This window comes from Rhipicephalus microplus, chromosome 5, assembly GCF_043290135.1.
Source record: "Rhipicephalus microplus isolate Deutch F79 chromosome 5, USDA_Rmic, whole genome shotgun sequence".
Taxonomy (NCBI): Eukaryota; Metazoa; Arthropoda; class Arachnida; order Ixodida; family Ixodidae; genus Rhipicephalus; species Rhipicephalus microplus.
This window is the reverse complement of record NC_134704.1, coordinates 37,898,349-37,921,191: the sequence shown is the minus strand read 5'-3', so window position 1 is coordinate 37,921,191 and position 22,843 is coordinate 37,898,349. Positions and strand designations below refer to the sequence as shown.

At 43.5% G+C, this 22,843-nt stretch overlaps 1 protein-coding gene across 1 annotated transcript in view; it reads right to left on the bottom strand.

The window, feature by feature from the left end:
• Positions 1-3,172: 3,172 nt before the first annotated feature.
• LOC142817736 (uncharacterized) overlaps positions 3,173-22,843 on the bottom strand; it is a 32,304-nt gene continuing 12,633 nt past the window's right edge. Inside the window, exons 4-8 of the mRNA XM_075895234.1 lie at positions 16,310-16,498; positions 13,306-13,494; positions 11,263-11,543; positions 10,738-10,846; positions 3,173-10,289 (exon numbers count right to left, since the gene is read on the bottom strand). Of these exons, the coding sequence (XP_075751349.1) occupies positions 7,401-10,289; positions 10,738-10,846; positions 11,263-11,543; positions 13,306-13,494; positions 16,310-16,498 (3,657 nt within the window). The 3' untranslated portion in view covers positions 3,173-7,400. The remainder of the gene's footprint in view (positions 10,290-10,737; positions 10,847-11,262; positions 11,544-13,305; positions 13,495-16,309; positions 16,499-22,843) is intronic.

The window sequence follows — 22,843 nt, the reverse complement described above, 5'->3', positions numbered from 1 at the left end:
TTCGGGGAAGCTTGCGGTAAGGTTAAAGAAAGCGTTTGTTAATAAAGACACAACTGTTCGTAGATATGTATGTGTTAAACGACGCGCGAACGACCATACAAACAAAAAATATTCGCGAAAGATGGCTTTTTCACAACACGATCATTTTTGCGGCGAAGCACGCTTATGGTGATCACCTTCATAACTTGCATAACGCCATCACATCAAGTACGTGTCGTCAAAACTTTTTTTTGTAGTTGTTATTGCTGTTGCTTCGCAATGCACGTTAAGATTGTCATCTTACTATGAGTCAGTTTATCGTCACCCTCCAGGTAGGCTTTTTGCACTGCCTCCGTACGGCCATCTTTCAGCGAGTTTTTTTTTTTTTTAAGTTCTGGAGGAAAGGCTTTGCCGCCGAGCGATGTCATTCAGCTAACAGTCACGGCACCTGTATTGGCAACTCCGAAGCTGGAGTATGCCGACAAAGCGGCATTCCGGATTACTGTGCTCCAACCTCCAAGTTGGGTCAATCAATTATATTTGGCTGATCGGCAGTGACAGTCAAATCACGAAGCGGGGCACGCTTCAGTGTACAATGTGTCTGTGCTTGGTGCCCGACTCCCTCTGGTTTGGCGCACGCGCTCGACTGGAAAGGGGATACTGAACAAGTGGCTGATGTTGCGCGTTATTGTAAGCGATGAATGTGCAACGTCCGTGGATATGCTATGGTTGGGGTAAACGGGCTTCGGTGGGCAGGTTGATCTACCCTTCCCCATTGGCGTAGTCAAGGAGGGTTAAACGCTCCCCAACCCGAAATTCTCGAATTACGCATACAAAAACACGCACCAGCATACGCGAAGAACAAATGCCCCCCTTCCCTATTAACGTTGTCTAGCTACGTTCAAGCTTCTTCGAAGGCCTCCGCCACTGTCTATACGCACTCATCTAACGAGCAATCATTAATCGCTCGCGACAGTGCCAAGGTGACAATGTTGTGCACCTATAATCTGCGCACGAAAAAAAAAATTAACGACGCAGTCAGGGACTGGAGGGAAATCGAGTGAATACAGAAATAGTAAGGAAGAGGCAAATAAAAGTTGGAAAGACAATTTGCTGGATTGCGCAGCCCAACACGCATCTCTGCGCTGCACGCGTTGTGCCTTCACCAATTAATGCTCCCCCCGTTCGCTGTCTCGGGATCTTGTGAACACCTAAAAGGTAAGTCCCGGGAATGGAAACCGGCGCTAAAGGCGGCCATAACGGTTGGTGCGTAGCACAAGCGCACGATTTGTTGCCCGTGTATTTCACATCGTAATGAGGAGGCACGAGTTCAGTATTACCATTTCACAAGTAGCAACGACAACGAAGCGTCAACCCAACTCAAAGCTGTGCTGCGATGTTTTTCGTGGTGGGAAGGCAGATGCAGGGTGCAGGTGTCCCTTTAGGCGCTCTCGAAACAAGCAGTTGCGCCAGTCTGTTCATTGAGCCGTTCCGTGTACAGGATGACACCAACGTGCCGCGGCGAAGCCAACTTTACAGATGAAACATCTGCGCGTATTTAATCTATGCTTCCCTTAAAAGGACACCAAAGAGAAATAATGACTTAGTGTAGATTAACAAACTGCACTCGGAAAACTCCAGCGCCTTATGTTTCACTATTATAAGGTCATTATTAGCGGAGAAAATCAAGGTTGAAATGTAATTTTTAAATTTCACGCCTAAACTCCGCGAGTGACGTCAGAAACTTCGAAATGTACTTTCGGTATGTTCATGGTATTGGCTCAACAAGATTTTCTGAAACTTCGTGTGCGAAGTTTATGACACACACAGGTGACAATGTGCTTTATTTTAATCGATTGGAAACTGCGTAGGACCCAGTAGACACCATATTTTATTACAACATGGTGTGTGGTGCGGAAATCTCTCATTGGCGTCGCCACCCGTATTTTCCTTTCGCGCGATTTCTCGCTTACTAGGCGTCGTGTCGCGGTAAGAGGGCCGTTTTCGGTATCGTTGAATGGTACATTACTAATACGCAAAAAATTGTGTTGCTGTTTAGAAGGTGTCTCTTCAATATCAGTCTTTTTTTTTTACACGTAAATGATTTATACCGGGGTCCACCAAGACTTCAGTGACGTATTTCCGTCACGGAAATGACGTAAAACACGATTAGAAAACACGAGGTTCCGTCAACAGGAGTCGAGCCCACTATCTCTCGGTCGGCGACAACAGATGCCCGGCACGCTATCCACTGCGCCACGGTCTCACACTTTGCAAGCCCCCTTTTTTTTCTACATACGGCTATTACCGTAAATTTCCACAATCTCCGATGCATTAGCTTAAGACGTCGAAGGCGAACGCCATCTGTTTTTTTTCTTTCATCAGTCTATTGTGCCAGTCCTTTCCAAAATCATTCTGTATTTGGTTTTGCACTGTCTCCAGGGATTGCATGAATTGCAAGCTTCCAGCACCTCACACCGTTCTGAAGAGTCTCCGAGATCGGCCCCCCTGTGATCAAACGTGGCGATGTCATGTCACGACGATTTTGATTTTTGCGTCACTAGTTTTGATAACATTGTTTCAATCACAATAGTTATTTCAACCAATCAATCACTATGTGTACGCGACGGTCAGTTTCCGCTTTCGATGCGGCATCCAAGACTTCACTTTCACCCACGCGAGTTCAAATCCCACCTCGTGAAGAACTTTTTTACCAATAATTTAACTTTCTTTCCCCCTGTACCCGTTGTTTTACACATTACGGTTCTATACAGACCAGGCATGCGGACTGGCCCGCTACAGTAGCGGTACCCTAGGTCCCAATCTCTGCATCATTTCTGTATCTGACAAATTACGGCGAGTTTGAACGTCTTCACTGTTACAAAATTTCGCCATTTCTATGCCACGAGAACCATCGGACAGTGAAGCTGCAAAAGTGTAAACTAAGCTAACTTACTCTAATTTCAAGCAACAACTCAAGCCTAGCTATCACAGTTTCATTTTCGCCATAATTATGAGTGCCATCATAATTTCGTGAATTTCATTATTCACTATCTCCTGGTCATGCCACATGTGTTACGCAGGACAGCACAGGCTTGACATAGCTTCGCTGTTAAGAAGTACTTTATGAGGGTGGTCGGCAGCTCAGCTAGAGACAAGCATCGAAGAACACGAGATTTATGAGAAGCAAGGGTGGTAAAGAAGCAGTGTTTTATTGGTCACCAGCTTGTCTCCCAGAGTGTGTGTGGTTGCAGTGGAAAAAGGGTGTATCTACAGTGCATCCATATCATACAGGGAACACAAGAGAACCATTGCCAACAGGATGATGCAAGGAGATATAACTTAGGACGTATGCTTTCGTGTGCGTGTTCCGACAGCAAGCATATGGTTTCGGAGGCGAACCGAGAAAAACAAGGAGGGGGTGGGGCCACCTATGGGGCAATCTAATGCATACGCACTAAGCAACACGTGATGGATACCATTACATCAGGGGACACGTGTTGTGCTATGTGACAACTATGTACAGCGATACAGTAGTGCACAGGGTAGCCTGTACTGGCTCCGTTGGGACACAAGGCCTTTTTGCAGCTCTGAAACGCTTCCACAAAGTGTCGGATGCCATCATATTGCTAGCATATTGATAACGTAACAATATTTCAGAAATTGCCAATAAATGATAGCAAACAATCACAATTACATACTTGTAGAAACCAATTGCAGTCCCTAAGAATTTTTAGCCCATAGGCAGAAGTGGAGATTTCAGTGTAACCACCGCTAATGATGCGATTTTTTCACTATCAATACACTTGGTCTGCATACAGGCACTTGTACCATTGCACGAATTTAATGCCACTACCATAAGTAAGCCGCACAGAATACTTATTTAAACTGCAGGGATTTCTACTTTCGCAAAGTGGTAAACCATCTGCACTGCACAGAACTTTCTTCAATCCACACCATCATTCCAAGACCGCTCCGACAATAACTTCCTCCAGAGATGCACATGTCCAATGCTTCAAGAGGCATCACACACTAAAGTACAGGCCACCCTGTGCATTCAGCCTATATACAGAGAAATCAGTCACCGTTGCCTCTTTGTCCTTGATGACAGAGGCACCCCACCTCAACTCAATGGTCCACAACTACAAACAAAGACGAGACAATAATTTAAACAGCACAAGCAACCCAACACATCATAAAAATGCACAACTGATGCAGAGGTGATTCATCTTTTCCCGCTATATGTCAACAGGAGTACAAATTAAACCTTGGATTTCATTTTAGGAGTTCAATCTTTGGCAAGCCTGAATGTTTGCCAGATATATATATCTATATACATGTGTACTGCATTCTTTTTTTGTCCTGGAATGGTATGCTCGCCAAAAAGGAAAGTAAACAAACACAACCTTGCATCAAAAATGCATGAAGTGCCATGTATAAACAATAAATAAAACAAAGACAGTGCACTATTAGGGCTTATTCCCACCAGCGATCTGAAGGTGCCGCATGACTGTTTGCAGCTGGCAACCAGAAAGCACTTAAATACGACCACTAATCCCACCAGCTAGTGTGATCTGTCGATCACCGCACCAAAAGAGGCGCCTCCCCAAGCGAAATGCCAATTATGTCTGTGTCTGCCATCATCTTACAAGACAAGGACACATCTTGTCCCTGTGTTCCTGCTAGTCTTTTCTTCGCTTCCTTCCTGTCAAGTTTGCTTAACGTACAAACTGAGCGTGACTGAGATGACTGATCTGCCACCTTTGCAACTACAGTAGTGCGACTCAGTGGTGTGAACCACGCAGTGAGTGACAGAGTTGAAACGGTTGCATGATCGCAGCGTCGCCAATGTGAACTAGCCTTCACTGCTAAAAGCTATAGCGGTGTGCCTTTTCCAAGGATAAATATTGTGTGCACACAGAATTTTCTCAAGTGTGTCTCATCTCGTCAGTGAAAGCTTCTACCTTCTTGAAAAGGTATCTCCATCCATAACCACACATAAAGCCAATAAATGAAAAAAAGGAATAAATAAAAACAAGAGATCGACGACATTGTAACATCACTCACACTTTTCATTCACGTGTACTGCTTGTAGTGCAATAAAACTGTCCACCATTGCTGACCCCTTACGTGCCACGGTTGTGGTTTAGTGCCCGTGTTTCTCGTCAAAACGGACAAGTGAAAACACAGTGCTTTGGTTAGGTTCTTTTCCCAGTAATTTTTCCAGTAATTCCAGGCATACGATTGGGGTATTATATGAATAAGGACTGGAAATGCTGTATAAATTGTCTTTTACGACGAATGCCACAGCAAAAAGGTAAACTTGCAAGAATTCACAACAAAACATGGCACACAAGGGGTTACAGAGAGGGCTACTTGTGGTCTGCAAAAAGAAAGTGTCCTTATGTACGCATACATACGGAAAGAAGAGCAATAACGCCGCTATACCTTGTATACTACTGGCATTTAGAAAAATTTGTCTGCACAGGAATGCATCATACATAAAACAAGACATGGAACAGTTTCACCTCAAAAAAAGGTACATTGAAGGTCAGTGACCTCTCACTGGGAAATTCTACCGAGAAGCAAAACCATAAGTGGTATGCAGCCTTAAAGAGCAGCAGCCACAAATGAAAAGCAATAATTTGAAAGCCAAGACTAGGTAAAGGCTCCACTGATTCGCCTTTATAGTGAGAGCTGGCATTCTTATAGTATGAGGCCAGAAAAGCCACACAAATATTAATCGCTACAGTACTGCATGAACAAAACATTTATTAACACAGTTGGGTCGGCTACGGAAAATGCCAGTGTCTGAACTACGTGATACGTTGTAACAACGTGCCTTAACTGTTCAAATCACGCCCGTTTGCATTCAGCAAGATTGAGCGAATGCCACACTCAATTGTGAGGTCTGTTCTGTCTGGAAAGAAGCATGTTTGTCTCAAGCAAACACCTCTGCTCAGGCACTCTGCAACTACAAAGAAGAAAAATTATAGGAGTGAGGAGCAGCAGTGATAACTCACACTTTCATGCTTGTGTACTTATTGGAAGCATGTAGAGCAGGAGAGGGGAGGGGCACCGGATAGATTTTCGCTCAATGCAAACAGAAGCATGCATAGCTTGAAAGTACCGATGCAGCATGCCTGGCTAGAGTGGGCTGCAATGCAGTTTAACCAATAGGCTTTTATAAACAGCACCAAATTTTACATGCAAGTAGACATGCAACATTGAATTCACAAACAAGCAACTATTGCGAACTTCAAAACAAACCAGCAATTAGTTGCAAACGAAAAAAAAAATGCACACACACATGCACGCACGCACACACACACACACACACACACACACACACACACACACACACACACACAACAATAAATGTGCTTAGCGCAGTGCGGTCAATCTATGCACTCTTTGATGTTTATACTTAATAAAAATCAAAAAAAGAAAAAAGTAAGGGGACATGTATTGAACTGAGCTCAATCTCGGAGGCATGCCAGAGCAAGCTTCTCAACAACCGGGTGCACATGTTAAATAAATTAAAATAGGTATTGAATGAATTGCATTCGTACCAACAGCAGTTTCCTCGCACATGACATACACACAATTTTCTGAGCATGTCAAAGGGCAAAACGAGAATGCTCATCGGCATTTAACATCTGCCAATGCAACCTCAAACTTAATCGCCAGCCCAACTGGTAAAGCTCTCCATAAGCACTACAAACAAGTACAGTGACATGCAAAACAAAAAAATATGACCAGAAAAGCAAGGGGGGAAAAAAGTGTACAGAGATTTGTGCTACCAGCAGTTTTTGTGACATAATTGATGCACAAGGCAATAAAGGGTAGCTTGATCTCAAAGCCTTGCTTAATGTAACACACAGAACAATCACAATCCCAACACAAGACCACAATACAGATAAACAGAAAGAAACCTTCACATTTAACATTAGCAGAAAAGGTGTGCACGCAAACCGACAGTGGGAGTTGTCATCGAAGTGTCCACACCAGCAGTTTGTGATTACCTTGCGACGCTGTACAGTTGTTTTCAGTCATGCCTGGAGGTCATGATAGTGATGACAACAATAACACTTCCACGTGATGGCTTAATGCATGTTTTGAAGCAGAGGCGTGCTCCTAGCCACAGCGTTTGTAATGAGCACATGTGACAATCCTAGTGCTCAACTTACACACTCAACTCACACTCGCTGCTCACAACGAAGCAGCACACTCTGTAGCTTCCACCACAAAGGGGAACGAATTTTTCTGTTTTCCCTTATTTAGCAGGGAGAGCCAGGGCAACAGTCAAGCTATGCCCAGTCGCAATGGACACAGTTGCGCACAGAACATGACGCGAGCTGGTGCCCGACAAGAACACTGAAACCACCAATCCCATCAGAGCGCTCCATCCAAGAAATGTCTCATCGAAGGTCCAATGTTCTGACAACCTTGGAACAGTCTTCGGCCCTCAAAGATTGGTGGCAGTCGTATGGAGGAGGCGTCGGTGAATCATGCAGGGGCTCTTCGTCCATGAGCGGGGTACCCGGGTCGTCGTATTCGTCGAATGTCGCTTGTTCCGGCTCGGGTGCCGCTGCAGGTACCGGAGGCGGCTGTGCAATCTGCTGACAGTATGTTGGCATGCCCATCTGTGGCGGAACTGGGAAGGTAAGTGCCACAGAATATGGAACGGGGGCACCGCTGGGCATTGGCAGGTAATTCATCGGGGCTGCGTCATAGCGTGGTGGCGGATGGGCCATGGACGGCAGGTAGGCGGCAGGGACTTCTCCGAAGGGTCCCACAATAGTATGATGGGGCATGACAGTGGGAGCTAATAGCTGGGGGGCGACTGGAGCCATGGTTGATGGAACCATGACCGGAGGTGCGATGGGTGGCAATGAAGGGCTCAACAACGATGCCGGCGGCTTGGTTATGTCCCTGTACATGGGGTTCGAAGAAGGCCCTAAGTGCCTTGTGAAATCGTCATAGCACCTGATGGGAGCGCCTGACGACGACAGCGACACTGAAGGAGGAGCCATTCTCATGTGCGCCACTGGTATGTGCGGTGCCATCGTTGTGCGCACGATACAAGATGGAAGAGAAGTTGGCATCATGGGCCTAGGAAGGGGTGGTGTACCAGAACGATGGCATGTCGGCACAGATCTGGACATAGCAGAGGGCGGGATTCGAGATGGAGGCAGAGAAGCTGACGTAATCATTGCAGGCCTTTGTGCACTGCACGTCAACAGGCTTGACACGGGCTGTGTGGAAAAGGACATCGAGACGACTTTACTGGCTGACGACGTTGAAGAGACTGCTGGCGATGATGACTTAGGTGCAGTTGTGCCTGTTGTGTGAGGGAGAAGAAGTTCTAGAGGAGAGACTGCGACAGACGATGTAACTATCGAGCTGCTTTTTGGGGCCGAATGCATAACTGTAGAAATTGTGGAACCCATTCTGGAGAACGAGGAAGACGTAAGAGAACCAAGTTTAGATGTTGCATGGTGCGCTACGGTGGTCAAGCTGGAACTTGCTTTTGATGTCGCATGTACAGAGGCTGCAACCGATAAACAGCTTCCCTTTATGGCTGCTGTGTTTACCAAACTACTTTTGGAGGTTGAGACAGCAGATGCACTGACAAAGTGACTGCTCTTCGGGCTGTGATGAGAAACTCCAGCTGAAGAACTACTCCTTGATGTTAATGTCATGGCCATTGATGAGGGATAGCTTTTGTTAGTGACAGAGTTCGACATGGTGGTGACACAATTGGCTTTGGGGGATGACAGCGCTGCCACAGTGGCAAACGTATCAGTTTTAGAAACTGAAGCAGCAATGTTAGCAGCCAGTGAGGTGCTAACTGTTGATGTTGTAGTGCTGATGGCAGAACTTATTTTTGATGTGGATTTTGAAGAAGGTGCCACACTCGTGATAGTACTGCACCTTGTACTTGATGCTGTATTGTTCTTAGTTGACAGAGTATTGCCGGCAATGGTGCAGGACTTTGAAGTAACTGCAGTGGAAGCTGTAGAAGTGCCCTTGGAAGTAGCAATGCTGCTTCCAGTAGAGAAGCTTTTTGAAGAGGCAGCACTTGCCACAGAATTGCTCTTCGCAGACAAAGCAGCAGCCGCTGTTAAAGAATTGTTCTTCAAAGAAAATGTACTTGTAGTTGTTATTGAATTGTTTTTGGAAATGGCCGTGTATGTTGCTGCAGAAGAGGTTTTTAAAGCAGATGATGCTAATGACGAGCTAACCTTGGTTTCAGCTTCTGTAGACGTAGCGCAGCTAGCCTTGTCATTTTGTGTTACACCTGCAAGTACTGTCGAATCATTTTTTAAACATGAAGCTACAGTAGATACAGCTCCAGCATTTTCAACGGGAGGAGGTGACATCACTACCATGGAACAGCCAGTTTTGGTTGATGCCGGCGATACCACAGCACTCGTCTTGAGTGCCGACAGGCTTGCAGTTACCACCGTGGAAGCGCTCAACAAGGAAGAAGCCACACTTGACACTTCAACTGTCTGCACAGGTGTGACTACTGAAGTCTGTGGCTTCTCAGTGGATGATGCAGCGGGTGGCTCGCAAAGCGTCGACGGTGATGTCAACACCTGAGCATTGTTATCACAGGCACCAAAAGTTGCATCATTCTCTACAGGCTCTGCTTTTATTTGACCATCCACGTTATCTGACAAAACCGATGTCTGCTCGGGTGTTGTTTCAACTTTAGCCTCCTGCTCTTCTTTGACCGGAATCTTCAGGAGCTGCGGCTTAGGTCCGTGCGCTGAAGAATGAACCTTATGTGGCTGTTGCGATTTTGATTCGTGAGACGAGGCCTTAAAGTCTAGCTCCTTAGCCTTCTCTTTCTTCTCCTTGTGTGACTTGTGTTTGTCCCCGCTGTGTTTCTTCGGGGTCGATGACGACGATGACTTTACGGCAATTGTTGCTTCCTCCGGTTTTCTTTCACTCGAGAGTGCCTTTCCGGGCTCCAGCTTAATCTTTTTAATGGATGATTCTTTGTGCGGCTTTGAATCCGCTTCCCGCTTTCGGGGCTTGGAGTCCTCGATTTTGACCTCTTTCATCGTTGTGTCTTCGGGACTTGAAGCCGCTGTGGGGGGAGATGTCGTCTCCTGCGGATAGTACTGGCGCAGGCGCACATGCCAGGCCACACTGGCCACGGCCGTCACAGTGCGAAACTGGTGCACAATGTTCCGCGGCAAGAAATAGATGTCATTGTCGCACAGTGAGATGCGAGAATACCGGATACCTTCCCTGCGCAGCTGGTTCAGCTTGGCGTCTTCGACCCATTGCACGCACTGCACCGAAAACAAATGAGAGTCAAAAACTTTTCTCTGACAAAGAAAACTGCACTGGTCTCAATTTTCTTCAAAAAAAAAAAAAAATGTTATGGAATAGACGCATGTTAGGCCACGAGAATAAGGCCCCAGAAGAAAACTACTTCCTCCAGAAACACATCTCTGTTATAAACATGGTTTACTTTGAACAACACCACTTGCAATAAAACAGCAGGTCTATTCCCATTCCTGTAGAATCAACACATTAGGGTCTCTTTAAATTAATAGGAATTTATCATTACTACGAGGACGTATAGGACCAAAGCGGTATTCTTTAAAATGAAAATGCCTGTAGTGAAATGGATCTTATACGAGAAGTAGAAAACTCTGCAATCAATGACTTTCAGTCATAAGCATATTCTAAAGTCCTTGAATCACAAACCAGGGAGTTTAAATGGCTAGTACTCGCCTGCGAAACGGGCGGCTCGTGAAGGTCCAACTGAAGCTTTTCCACCAGCTGATTGAAGTCACCCGCATGGAATGCGACTACATCCTTGGTGATGCGATTGGTTTCTCCTCTGTTGTATAAAATTAGGAACACTCAGCATTACTCATTTTCTTTTACCCATACTTTCGAAAAAAAGCATCAAGAGGAGAAGAGAAAACCTTGCATTTAGACTTGTATTCATCACAGAACACCTGGAAACTTTCAGAAACACTTGCTTTCATGCATGGCAAAATATGTAAGACTATTGTATCAGTTAAGCGAAAGATATTACACTTAAGGTGTGCCAACAATACCCGCTACTCCGATATTGGAAATGGCCTCCCTGATTAATCATGTCAGGACTGTCCTGACGAAGTAATTGAAAAGTAGATAAAAGCTTCACAGTTCTTAACTCTGCTCATTTAAACACTCCATTTAGAGTTTAGCTTGAATATGAACGACTAGTCAAATGAGTTTGGTGACCGTGACAGCCACAACGTTCCTCACCCTGTGTTGCAATGGACAGCCTTGAGAACACCCACAGCAGCAGTGGTGAGTCTATCGAAGCCCTGCCCAACGTGGTCCGCGTGGCACTTGGTGCGGTCCTCGAAGAGCATCTCCCGTGGCTCCGAGGCACGGGGAAGATACTGCAACTTGCGCAGTTCGTCTCGGCGCCTAGCTCCTGACCCAGACACGCTGTTACGCTTGTTTGGCGATCGAGTCAGGTCGGCGGTGGGGACGAGCTGTTCGCCGGGACGCACCCACAGAATTGGACCATCGTTGCTCTCCTGTGTGACAAAAGAGAGACGGTCAGCTTGAAGCTATTGATCTTCTGATCTTCAGTAGGTGTGGAAAAATATTCAAGAATTTCTAATAAGAAATAGAATAGCACATATTCAAACCGCCGAATATTTTTTTTAACTATTAGCACAGGCGAAAAAACACCAGAGGAACATAAGTTGGAAAAACAAGAATATGCATGCAATTCAAGCTTTCACAAGACTAGCAAAAACTTGCTCATCCCCGGAAAAAGAATTTTTGTTTTGAAGGGCCCCCAAACTACCCAGAGGACAAAATTTAGTTGTGTTGTTGCAGTTCTGCATGAGCCTACAGTGAATACCTAGCCACGAGAATGTTTCGAAACAGTGCTAGAACAGCAGTTACACGCATCTAATGATACAATAGAGGCCCTCGCTCATTTCGCTCTTTCCTTAACTATGATCCCTTTGTCTGCTCCTCTCGCCTCCAGGCCGAATGCTCCTCCTCAACGTGCGAAGAGGAAGAGCGGTGAGCACACGTACCTGCAAGCAGAAAAAAATGTTGGCATCGCGGCAGACACTGAGGGGCTGAACACTGCCAAAAAGCCCAGAAAGGGGAAAGAATCATTTCTTAGAATTCGTTGGTCGCCTGCTCGTAGCACTGCCGCGCTTGACATTGTTGATTGTGAAAGCATTTTGAACTCAACGTGTGTTTACTTGATACAATTAAAAAATTATCGGAGGTGGTTTAGAGGCCCTTCAGACTCATGTGTTGGCCAAGCGAATGCATCCTCAATGCACTATCACCATCGTGAAATTCATTCACGAAACATGATGCAACATAATGCTCTAAGAGTTATTTAAAAGCTGGTGACCAAGTACCACCTCGAATACTCAAGTAACAGCTGTGCTCAGCCTACAATTAAAAAGTACCATGAAGGCTGTAGTCGCTGCAGTATGTGGGCTTATCTTAGTTCATGTAACTGCAATAGATCTTGCCGGCTTGATGTAACAGTAACATTTACTTATTAACGTTCGTGAATATTTGTTTCATCACAATGTTATGAATTTTTAGGGCTGTTTAGAAACAGTTGCCTTTCTATTAAAAAACTACTGCGTTTGAATTAGTATGATTGCTATTCAATTCATATTTGATTTGGTTCTAAATTTAACTATTTGCAAGCCCCTAACCATTGGCACTCATTTAATAGCAAAATTTTGTCGATACTGTGATTAATCTGAACCCACAGATGGCATGGACAAAAATGACAAGCTCACTGGCTTATATTTCTTGGTCCGTGACAGTTTTTCACTAGTTAACTAATGTAACAAATTTACTGCTAAATGCAAGGCTTGCATATCTTTTTAAACGTTGTCCAAACAATGATCAGACTGCACATGCTACAGAAAAAGTGGTACACGTTTTAGAATTTATTCGAGTGCACGTAATGGTGTTGGAAAGTACAATGATGCAAATTTCGATGACTATGCTAACTGCTATTGTTACGCTGTGTGGGGTACTTGCTCTGCTATGCTGAAGTTTGTGAAATAAAAGTTCAATCCTATATTCCTCACAGTCTCAACGTGAGTAGAAGTCCGATTCCCTGCAGTAGTGTTCATGTATCGTTCTAACAGTTCTCGTGCGCTTCTGCACTCTGCACTCTAAAATGTTTTGCCAGAGGCTTAATAAACAGCAGTGAGTAAAGGTGCTTGAACGATTTGAAAAACTGTTTGTTATGTCACCTGAAAAATTATATCTAACAGACCTAATAATGGTGACGTCCCCTCTTACCTGCGGAGACTCCATATGAACTTGAGAGAGGGGACCCCAAGGCATGGTGAGGTACAGGAAAGGACACTTCTCGAGTATTTCCAGAAACTCGGGAAAGTAGCCACCGACTTCCTCATGCACAGTGCCTACCAGGCTCATCTGGTGCAGGGGGCCAGCGCGGTACGTGCCACTGCTGTATGTCCGCCCAACCTGCGCACAATGGAGACGACATTGCTGTGGTGACATGCATCACCGGGCGCAATGGCTTGCTCCTGAGGATGACGAATTGTCGGACAGAGAATGTCACCAGAGCCAATATTTTGATGTCGGGGCCGCAATGGATTAGGTGAAAATGCATGTATGTAAGCTTTCCTGTAGTTTACTTATCTGCGTGATGCTTGTGTAGTTTAGCCAAAACTGCTTGTTATATATATACGACTGTCTTCTATCACAAACTTAAATTATTAAGCTCAAAATTAATTTCATAACTACTTTTGCATAGGCATGCAACTTTTACAGTGCTGGTTGCTAAAGCCATGCAGTTTCAAGTAAAAAAGTGAACGGATCTTTCACACACTTCTTTTCTGATAAGCAGAGCCCAGAGGTTGCCTAAAAGCTACAGTCATATAAGAAACCAATACGTCAGAGGCAGTGGTGACACCCTACCGTCAAAGGAATTAGACTCAGCGTTACCACAGTCTGAAACAGTGACAGCGCACATCTCGTTTCCAGTGGCTACAAAGCAGGCAATTTCGATCGACTGACCTCACCTTGTGAACTGCTTGTATCTAAGCCAAAACTATACTTATTTTTTAATGTGGTTTCGAGCAGTTTATCACAAGCTCTCCTTGTTAAGAATGAAAAATACTCAAATTAAGACTGCTTATTTGTGTCTATTCTTACATTCTGCGTCATATGTATCCATAATGCGCACTTGCACTGTCTTAAGCTATCGTAACTAATCAACAAATCCACCATTACATATTGACCAATATCCCTTGCCACACTGTTGAAATTTTAGCTCTAGCGACATTCCCTGTTCAATGATATATAGCATCAAGCCTCTTCAACTTATATTTATACTTGCTTAGAGAGTCACCACGAAGTGGCACTACAGACAGTGTAGAGAATGAAAGAAGATATACAAAGTGCTCTTATGGTACTAGAAGAAATGGTACAGTAAGGACATTGATTGATTGATTTGTGGTGTTTAACGTCCCAAAACCACCATATGATTATGAGAGACGCCGTAGTGGAGGGCTCCGGAAATTTCGACCACCTGGGGTTCTTCAACGTGCATCCAAATCTGAGCACACGGGCCTACAACATTTCCGCCTCCATCGGAAATGCAGCGGCCGCAGCTGGGATTCGATCCCGCGACCTGCAAGTCAGCTGCCGAGTACCTTAGCCACAAGACCACCACGGCGGGGCGGTACAGTAAGGACAGAGATAAGCTAAGTGCCCAGATATCACAATTTTATAGATGCTGCACGGCAAATTTTGTATGGCTTTTAGGCTTCGCTATAGCAAGGATGGAAGTGGGCTTCAGTCTTTTGGAGCAGGAATAATGCAGTTTTGGAGCAGCTTTGGAGCAGTAAAAGGGAAGTTTTGAATCAGCTCTGGAGCACCAAAAGGTGTGTTTTGGAACTATGCAAGTTAGTTTCGGAGCATATTTCTAGGGTTACACATCACTGGTAACTAAAAAAAAAACGAAAAATTCCAGTGATTGTTCCTAATATTCAACACTGATGAAGCAACCAGACATACCACAAATTATATATATTTATGAGTGACAAGGTGCAAGTGCCATGCATGAACAGAAATACAAGGTGACTGAACCGCTCGAAATATTAATGACTGCATGCGAATGCGTCCTTCGTGAATCCAATGCATGTTGCTCGGTCGATGATAAAACTTGGCTAAATTAGGCATTGTACGCACAAAATACCGTTTATGCACAGCTTGGTGCAGCAAGACTGATTGGTGCAAGATGGCACAGCACTTTCACCCCTGCTATAAACATTGGTGCATACTACCTCCCTCTCTCTATTTCCGTCCCCTCCAGGAGGGTGTTACAAGCTCGCATGATGTTGAATCCAATGGGCCCAAACATCCATAATATACTTCAGTGCTAATCATAATCAGTCCAACAGTGCTCTCTATGTGGACTGCGTTGCTTAACTTGATGTACTTGAAGGTACATCAGCTACGTCAAGTACAAGTCAGTCAGAGCGTTTTGTTTCGTGCTTCAACACTTTTCTGATTCTTTAGTTCTGACAGCAAAACTCTACGAAGGTAAGTTTTGCTTGCCTCAATTTTTCGATAGTTGATAAAGTGGCCCCCCACATATTTCTCTAGAAAGTGCGATTCAAGTGCACTTTCATTTTTGACATTCTGAAGTCACGAAAACTGGTTCTGCATTACCTTTCTGGCCACAGCAGAACAGTGAAATATAATAACTAACCCCAGCTGTAAAATCTTATTGCAAGAAGGTAGACAGATCCCCATTAAAATCAAACATTAAAATAAAAGAATAACAGTGTTTGTGAAAACCCACAGCTCAGCAAAGTGTTAACACATAATGATGACTAAATTACTTTTTTTCGATAATTAGACTTTTGTGGCATTATCGCTTTTAGTGCAATTATTCTTGTTTTTGGGCATGGATAATTGGTTAGCATAAGAAGCGTTACCATTTAGAGTGGTATGTTGTCTTCGGGGCGTCCTTGAAGAACACAAGACGTTGTAGTAGAAGAATAATTTACTAAACTCACCAAAAACTCTGAAAAGCCAGACAGGCTACAAACACCACACAGGCCAAACTGCACAAGCATCCATGTGTCTACGTCATCTTTCACACTAGCAACAAAAGGGCACGTGCATTTCCAGCAGGTATGAATCTGTTGTGTTAAAAGATTATTACAGTTCTTCGGAGTTTCATATTAGCTGGCAGTCTACTGTATTTTTATAACACTGTACTATGAAATCGGCAGAACTAAAACGGCATTCCCCAAACAGCACCTACCATTTCCTGAAACTTGAGCATGGAGGTAGTCTCAATGTCCGAATGCCGACACAACACGCCGCACTTGACCACCAGGTTGGGATGGTGCTCGGCAAAGTAGTCGACAAAATCAGGCATACCATGCGCTGCACCGTGAACAATGCCCATGACATAGCGAGCTACACCTGGTGGATCTTCATAGAAAGTTTCCTGCAAGGAACCAACACAAATGGAATCTTCGTAAAATGTCAACATAACTTGTGGAGGAAAAAAATTTTTACTGTTTTACCACAAGGGCGGAGCACTGAATAGGACAGCAAGAAATCGGGGTATCATAAGACGAAAGGCTGGCAGATAACTCTATCCGCAAACACGCTCGCTATATTCTATACCTTACACACTAATTGCAGTGAAAGCACGTCATGCTCAAACCCCCCCTTTATGAGGCGAGAATGTGAGCACGGGTAACCAAACCATGTAGGTCAAAGTTCTGCGTGGATGCACGCATCCCACCTCCGGCAAGCAAAAGATGAGCAGGACATTTAAAGTGAACCCTTCTTAGCCCCACCTTGAGAGTGATCGCGAACAAGCCTCTGCCAAACATAAGCGCATGAGAGCTCTGCATACCACTAGCAGTAAATATGAATAGCTGGCCCCAACTGTGATGGAGAAAGTATGCTCTATGGCAGCATGATTTAAAAAGTTGCATGATGGAGTGAGGGGTAGTTAATTCGAATTCCTGGTCGTGCATTTCAAGCAAAGTTTTTTCTAGACTAGTGAATTTTATACATACATATACACACACACAAAAGGCACAGTGGTGTTGATGGCAAAGACCCACCAGGGAGTGTTGATATTAACTGCCATCACATAAAAACAAGTGTCAGAAGTGACCAAGTGAGCAGTGGTAATTTGCGACACCACTGCCATGTCGGGTAGGTTATGGAAACTATCCTCAACTAATGCTGTTGTTCTTGATATTACGATAGCTTGCTTACATTTTTTTAAAGTTTCTATCAGGCCTTAAAGGGCCAGTAAACAACAACGAGGTTCAAAAATTTTGATGAAGAGAAATATGCCCCCTTTTGCTATGTTAACATGCTGCCACAAGAATTTCGCGAACACGTGCTATAAAAATGATCTTACAGGGGGGGTTAGAACATCAGTTTCGGCCGGTTTCAAATTTTCGCATGGCTGCTCTCCACCCTTCTCAGCGAAGAACAGCCTGTCACCGTGACTATGTCTACTTTGGCAACGTGACACGACGTTTGTGATAAGTCATCGGCGTGGCAAACAACCGAGCCGCTTCCCCCACATGAGCACATGTCATAGAGGTGTAAGCAGAAAACTGAGAGTGAGGAGCACTTTATCCCTTGCGGTGAAGTAGTCATGATGCCTTCGAAACTTTAGTTCTGGCAATATTGCTTCGCCTGGATTCTCGGGCTCTACAAAAATTGCATCGCCACAGTTTCAGCCGTACAGAACAAATCGACGTGCTCATGACAAAGAACGAATCGACGAGCTTAGCGGTGCGCAACGTTGAGCATGGGCAAGCCTTAGTCAGACTGTGTGTATGATGTCGATTAGTCAGGCGACAGAAACAGGCATGGGGTTGTTTTTCCAAATAGAGGGTCTGTGCGGCACACACGTGCTATAATATTCTGTGCGGCACACACGTGCTATAATATTCGACAAATGTGATCGCCGCAGTCTACTACAGTGTCCACTGCTACAACTTTTTTAACTAGCCTGCACAAATAAGTCTTACGATTAGAAAACTGCCCCTAAATGGTTCCTTTTGTGTTTGATCAAATAATTTCCTGCAATCAAAAACGAGTATACCCTAAATGAAACTATGCAGTACTTTGCACTTCTACATCAGTACATGTGTGCGAATATAAAATAGTAAATATTTTAAAATTATTTTTTAATAATCAGCACCAACAGGAAAGCCTCAGAGGAACTAAACGATAGAACTATGGGAGGTCATTTTTCGAGTTTTAATAATTGAACTACTATAACAAATGCAGCCCCAAGTGTTACGGGACTACTGACACTATAGTGATTATCGGATAAAGGCATTATTGCTTAAAAACGCAGTGTTACCGAAGCGAAGAGTCATCACTAAACTATCAATTTTGTCCATGCTAACATGAAAAATTCAGCAGATTCCACATACCATGGGAATCGATGTTAAGCAAAGCATCTGGGCAGAAAGTGACCGTGTTGCAATTTTCCATTGAGCGACACGTCAAAAAAGTATGCTAAATATATGTATAAATATTGCACGCACAGACATGTTGAAGAGTTGCAGATGTTTATACAACAAGCTTCGCTAACACAAGCCATTTTGAACTTAGTACACACAAGGCACACGACACGGCTATCGCATTTAACTCTTATTAAAGACGACGCTTTAGGGTCCCCAATTTTTTTTTTTTTCCAGAGACCATGGCCAAAGATTCTAAATACCTCCCAGAGTCTAAAGCATCATTTGGGCACCTCATAAATATATTATATTTATTACTAACATATTGTTATGTAATAATATTTAACCTGCAATAATCACTTCAAACTTCAAAAAATAAATAATTGGAAAATTGCAAAGTAAGATGAGCAACATATATTTAAAACGCCAGCACTTGTGGCAAAGGCGATATAAACGAGGTAAAACCAAGTGCCAAATTACAAAAGTAGCCACAATCACATGTAACTATTGCCAAAGCCACAGGCTATAATTGGCACGAGTTTGGTGTGCTATTTTCTTACTGCTTTATAACCCCACTGAAACTTTAAAAATAAAACAAGCTAAATGACCTATACACTTAGTATGCCACTGTGGCATAAATGAGGTCGAAGTTGATAAAGTGGTAAATGTAATCAGTCACAAATCGATGTATAATAAAATAATCTCACACACATTTTACAAAGCAGTCCATCATGTACAAATATACATTAACAATCCTAGTATACCCCCCCCCTGAGCTAGTATATAGCTAGTATACAAGCTATATACTAGATAACAATACACACTTGCTATTTTTCATACTCGCTAAGCAGTCACACGATAAAAGTTACTGTTTTCAGTTTCTCAGTCTCATTTTGGAGCAGTTACTAACAAATATTACACTTTGGAGAAGCACTTATCTCTTGGAGGAGCTTGGAGCGATTGCAGCAGCACTTCCGTCACTAACAGCCAGCTTATGAATATTAGCCTAAAATCACTGCACAATGCTTTAAGGAGGGCTACACTTTTTCTTTTACCCACTCTTTCAGATGGCCTGTATCCCATAAAGGGTTGCAATCTCAATATATGAGTGTTTGTCATTCTTATCAAGTGCTTTAGATAAACTGCAAACAGCTTAGACCAAAAAAAGTACAGCTGTGCCAAAACAACTCCGCCTCTGATAGTGACAATACGCAAGGTCAGGCAAGCCAATGAACAGTGCTTGCTTTGAAACCACTAGCGCTTGTTCATAAATCAGATGTTGCTTCAAACGAAACAACGGTAATACAATTGTTATGATTTTATGTTCTACGACCATGATATAGATATGAGGAATGGTGTAGAAGAGGGCTCCGCAAATTTAGCTGATCTGGTGCTTTTTAGAGAGGATAAAATTTAAATAATTCACCCATCTTCTGTAATTGTAATTTGACAATGTGGGAGAGGGCAAGATACTTTGTTCAATGTATAGAGTTTCAAGCACTTTGTTTAAAACGATGCCAAGAAGAAAAAGAAGTTGGAATGACATCGCTGCTCTTCTTTTAAAAATCATGGAGAGCAGCGCGGTATCTACAAAGTTTTAGAGCCTGATTTTGACTGGTTCATGGATAATCTTTTTATTCTACAGCAACTGCTACTTTATCAACTGCCTTGGGTCAACTCTGGTATCGGTGTTCTGTTCGTATTTTCTCGAACAACACATTCACACACGCATACACTCAAGAAGCACACCACACACACAGTGCACATACACCTGTTTATTGCATGTGCAATGATCCACCAAGTAGTGCCAAATCCAGCCCCCCCCCTCCCCCAACAAGCAACAAAGAATAAAGAAAACAATAGACCACCTAGAAGCACTAACTGATCTAGCATTGCTTAGTAAATCACTGCACATCACTCGATAAGTATATATGATGATAATTGATTGATAGTATATTGATTGAATTGAGTATATATGATGATAATTGATATGGGGTTTAACATGCCAAAACCACTATATAATTATGAGAGACACTGTAGTGGAAGGCTCCGGAAATTTCGACCACCTGGGGTTGTTTAACGCGCACCCAAATCTGAGGAGACGGGCCTACAGCATTTTCGCCTCCATCGAAAATGCAGTCGCCTCAGCCAGGATTCGATCGCACGACCTGCGGGTTAGCAGGCGAGTACCTTAGCCACTAGGTCACCACAGCGAGGCATATATGATGATCAGTCATGCACAATAAGCAGATGGTAGTGAGCCCTGTGCGTGAGGTGTGTTTCTTGAGTAGATGTATGGGTGAATGTGGGAGTGTTTTTCAAGCGAATATGACGAGCTACCAACTAACCCAAGTTCTAATAAGCATTCTCGGCGACACTGTACTCAAAATTTTGCCATCGACATTTTTAATGATCTAGCTTTTTCTCCCCCTCCCCTCCCAAAAAACCTTCATCACAGACAGTAAAAATCCCCTAGTGAACACGCAATGAGATTAGAAGCAGATATCTTGTCAATTTGAGAGGCAAAGTGGGATGCAGTGAGCTGACTTTACAACTTCTGGGTTCTTTTAAATCTTATAAAGCCTCAATTGTGTTCTAGATACCAGAGACTTTTTCAAAAAAGAATTTGTAACGTTTGAGTGCCACAGGTGTTAGTGACAGCCATCCAACGAACTCTAGCCAATAGCAAAGACAAAATAGAAACTTTTAACGATGAGGTGAAATCTTGTTAAGCAGTATGAGGTCAATAAGCACACACTGTTATTCAATAAATTAGATTGCTGTGATAGAAGCTGTGGCTTTTTTCTTCTTTTTCTACAACAGTGAAGCTCTTATAAAAAAAAAAGGACTGAATGCGACCTGCAATTCAAGTACTACAGCCTATAAAAAAAAGACTGAATGCGACCTGCAATTCAAGTACTACAGCCTATCTCTAGTACCCTCTGCCATTACGTACCCAGAGGCTGTAAACACTTCATGAAGCAGCAGCTCCAAGTAAATTCAACATCAACAGATGACCAGATGCGATGATAAAATTCTAGAAAGCTCAACGTGCAAAGCTTTTTTCTTCATTAAAGGAGAATTCAAACAGTTCTGCACTCCACAGCACATAATGTATCGCACGTGAAACAAGCTAAGCCCTTTATAGTGCAAGGTCTACATACAGTACATGTGCCTGTGAATCCTTGAGGCATAGAAAGGTTTTGTAAGTAAAGATCCATGCTTTACTGTCTGTTCCTCTTCGTGTAATCAAAAATTTCGTGCCATACTTATAAAGTAAATAAATAAAAATTATGAGGTTGTGAGACTTGCAAAGCCAGAAATGAGAGCACTAACACTGCAAGAGTTGCAGCTGCCCTAAAACATGAAGACAAGCAGATTGTGCGAGTTGGTGAGGTTCCATGATGAAAATAAAACAGCGCTTAAACACAGGACGCAGGGAAGAAAGGGGACACGCACGGCACTGAACACTTTGAGTTTAAGAGCTGTTTTATTATTTTTTTTTGTAATGATACATAACGCAAACCCCAGTTTGCACACAGTTTGCAAAGCCTGAAAGCTATCACAGCAGTTTCCAGATATCATAGACGTTAGGACTACTGTCGATTAAACTTTGGAATGCAGTGCTACTTCGACCTCAAAGACAGATTCACATAAAACTCCACTAATGAGCGTATAGTCTAGACTGACTTGACGAGCCAGACGGCAGGTGATCTTGCCGGGAGACGAAGGACAAAGCAGTGCTCAAAATGGGACAAGATGAAGACACAGATGCAGCGCTGAACAACTAAGGTTTATTGCAAATCAACTGCAATAAATAGGAAGAAGGTATCTGCAAGGAGATACCTGCTCGCAGTTAGCAATAAGCCTTGCTTGTTAGTTCAGCACTGTGTCTGTGTCTTCAAATCGTTCAGTCTTAAATGCTGTTTTATTCTTCGTCTACTATGCACCATCCAGCCCCAAACACACTGCCCAATATCATGCCGGGAGAGAATGTGGCCAAAGACAAGTGTGGAACTCTTTAGTGACAGATGTATCCTTCATTTCTGAACAGAACAGAAGTTAAGTCTTCTACTATGAAAAAACACAGTTCACTCAGAACTCCACGATATGAATTGTGATCTCGTACAACAAGGCGGTAATTGTATAATGAAAACTTCTGCCATCACTTTGTTATGATAAAGCTAGTGACAACCGAAGTGCAGCGCAGTAAATACACTGAAGACTCTAGTCTATGCAGATGTGCAAGCCAATCATGTTAGTGCACTTCTACAACCTTCTAAAACACCACAAACTCAATTTCCTGATGTTCTTTAAGAAATTATTACATTTTATAGTGCAAAAAG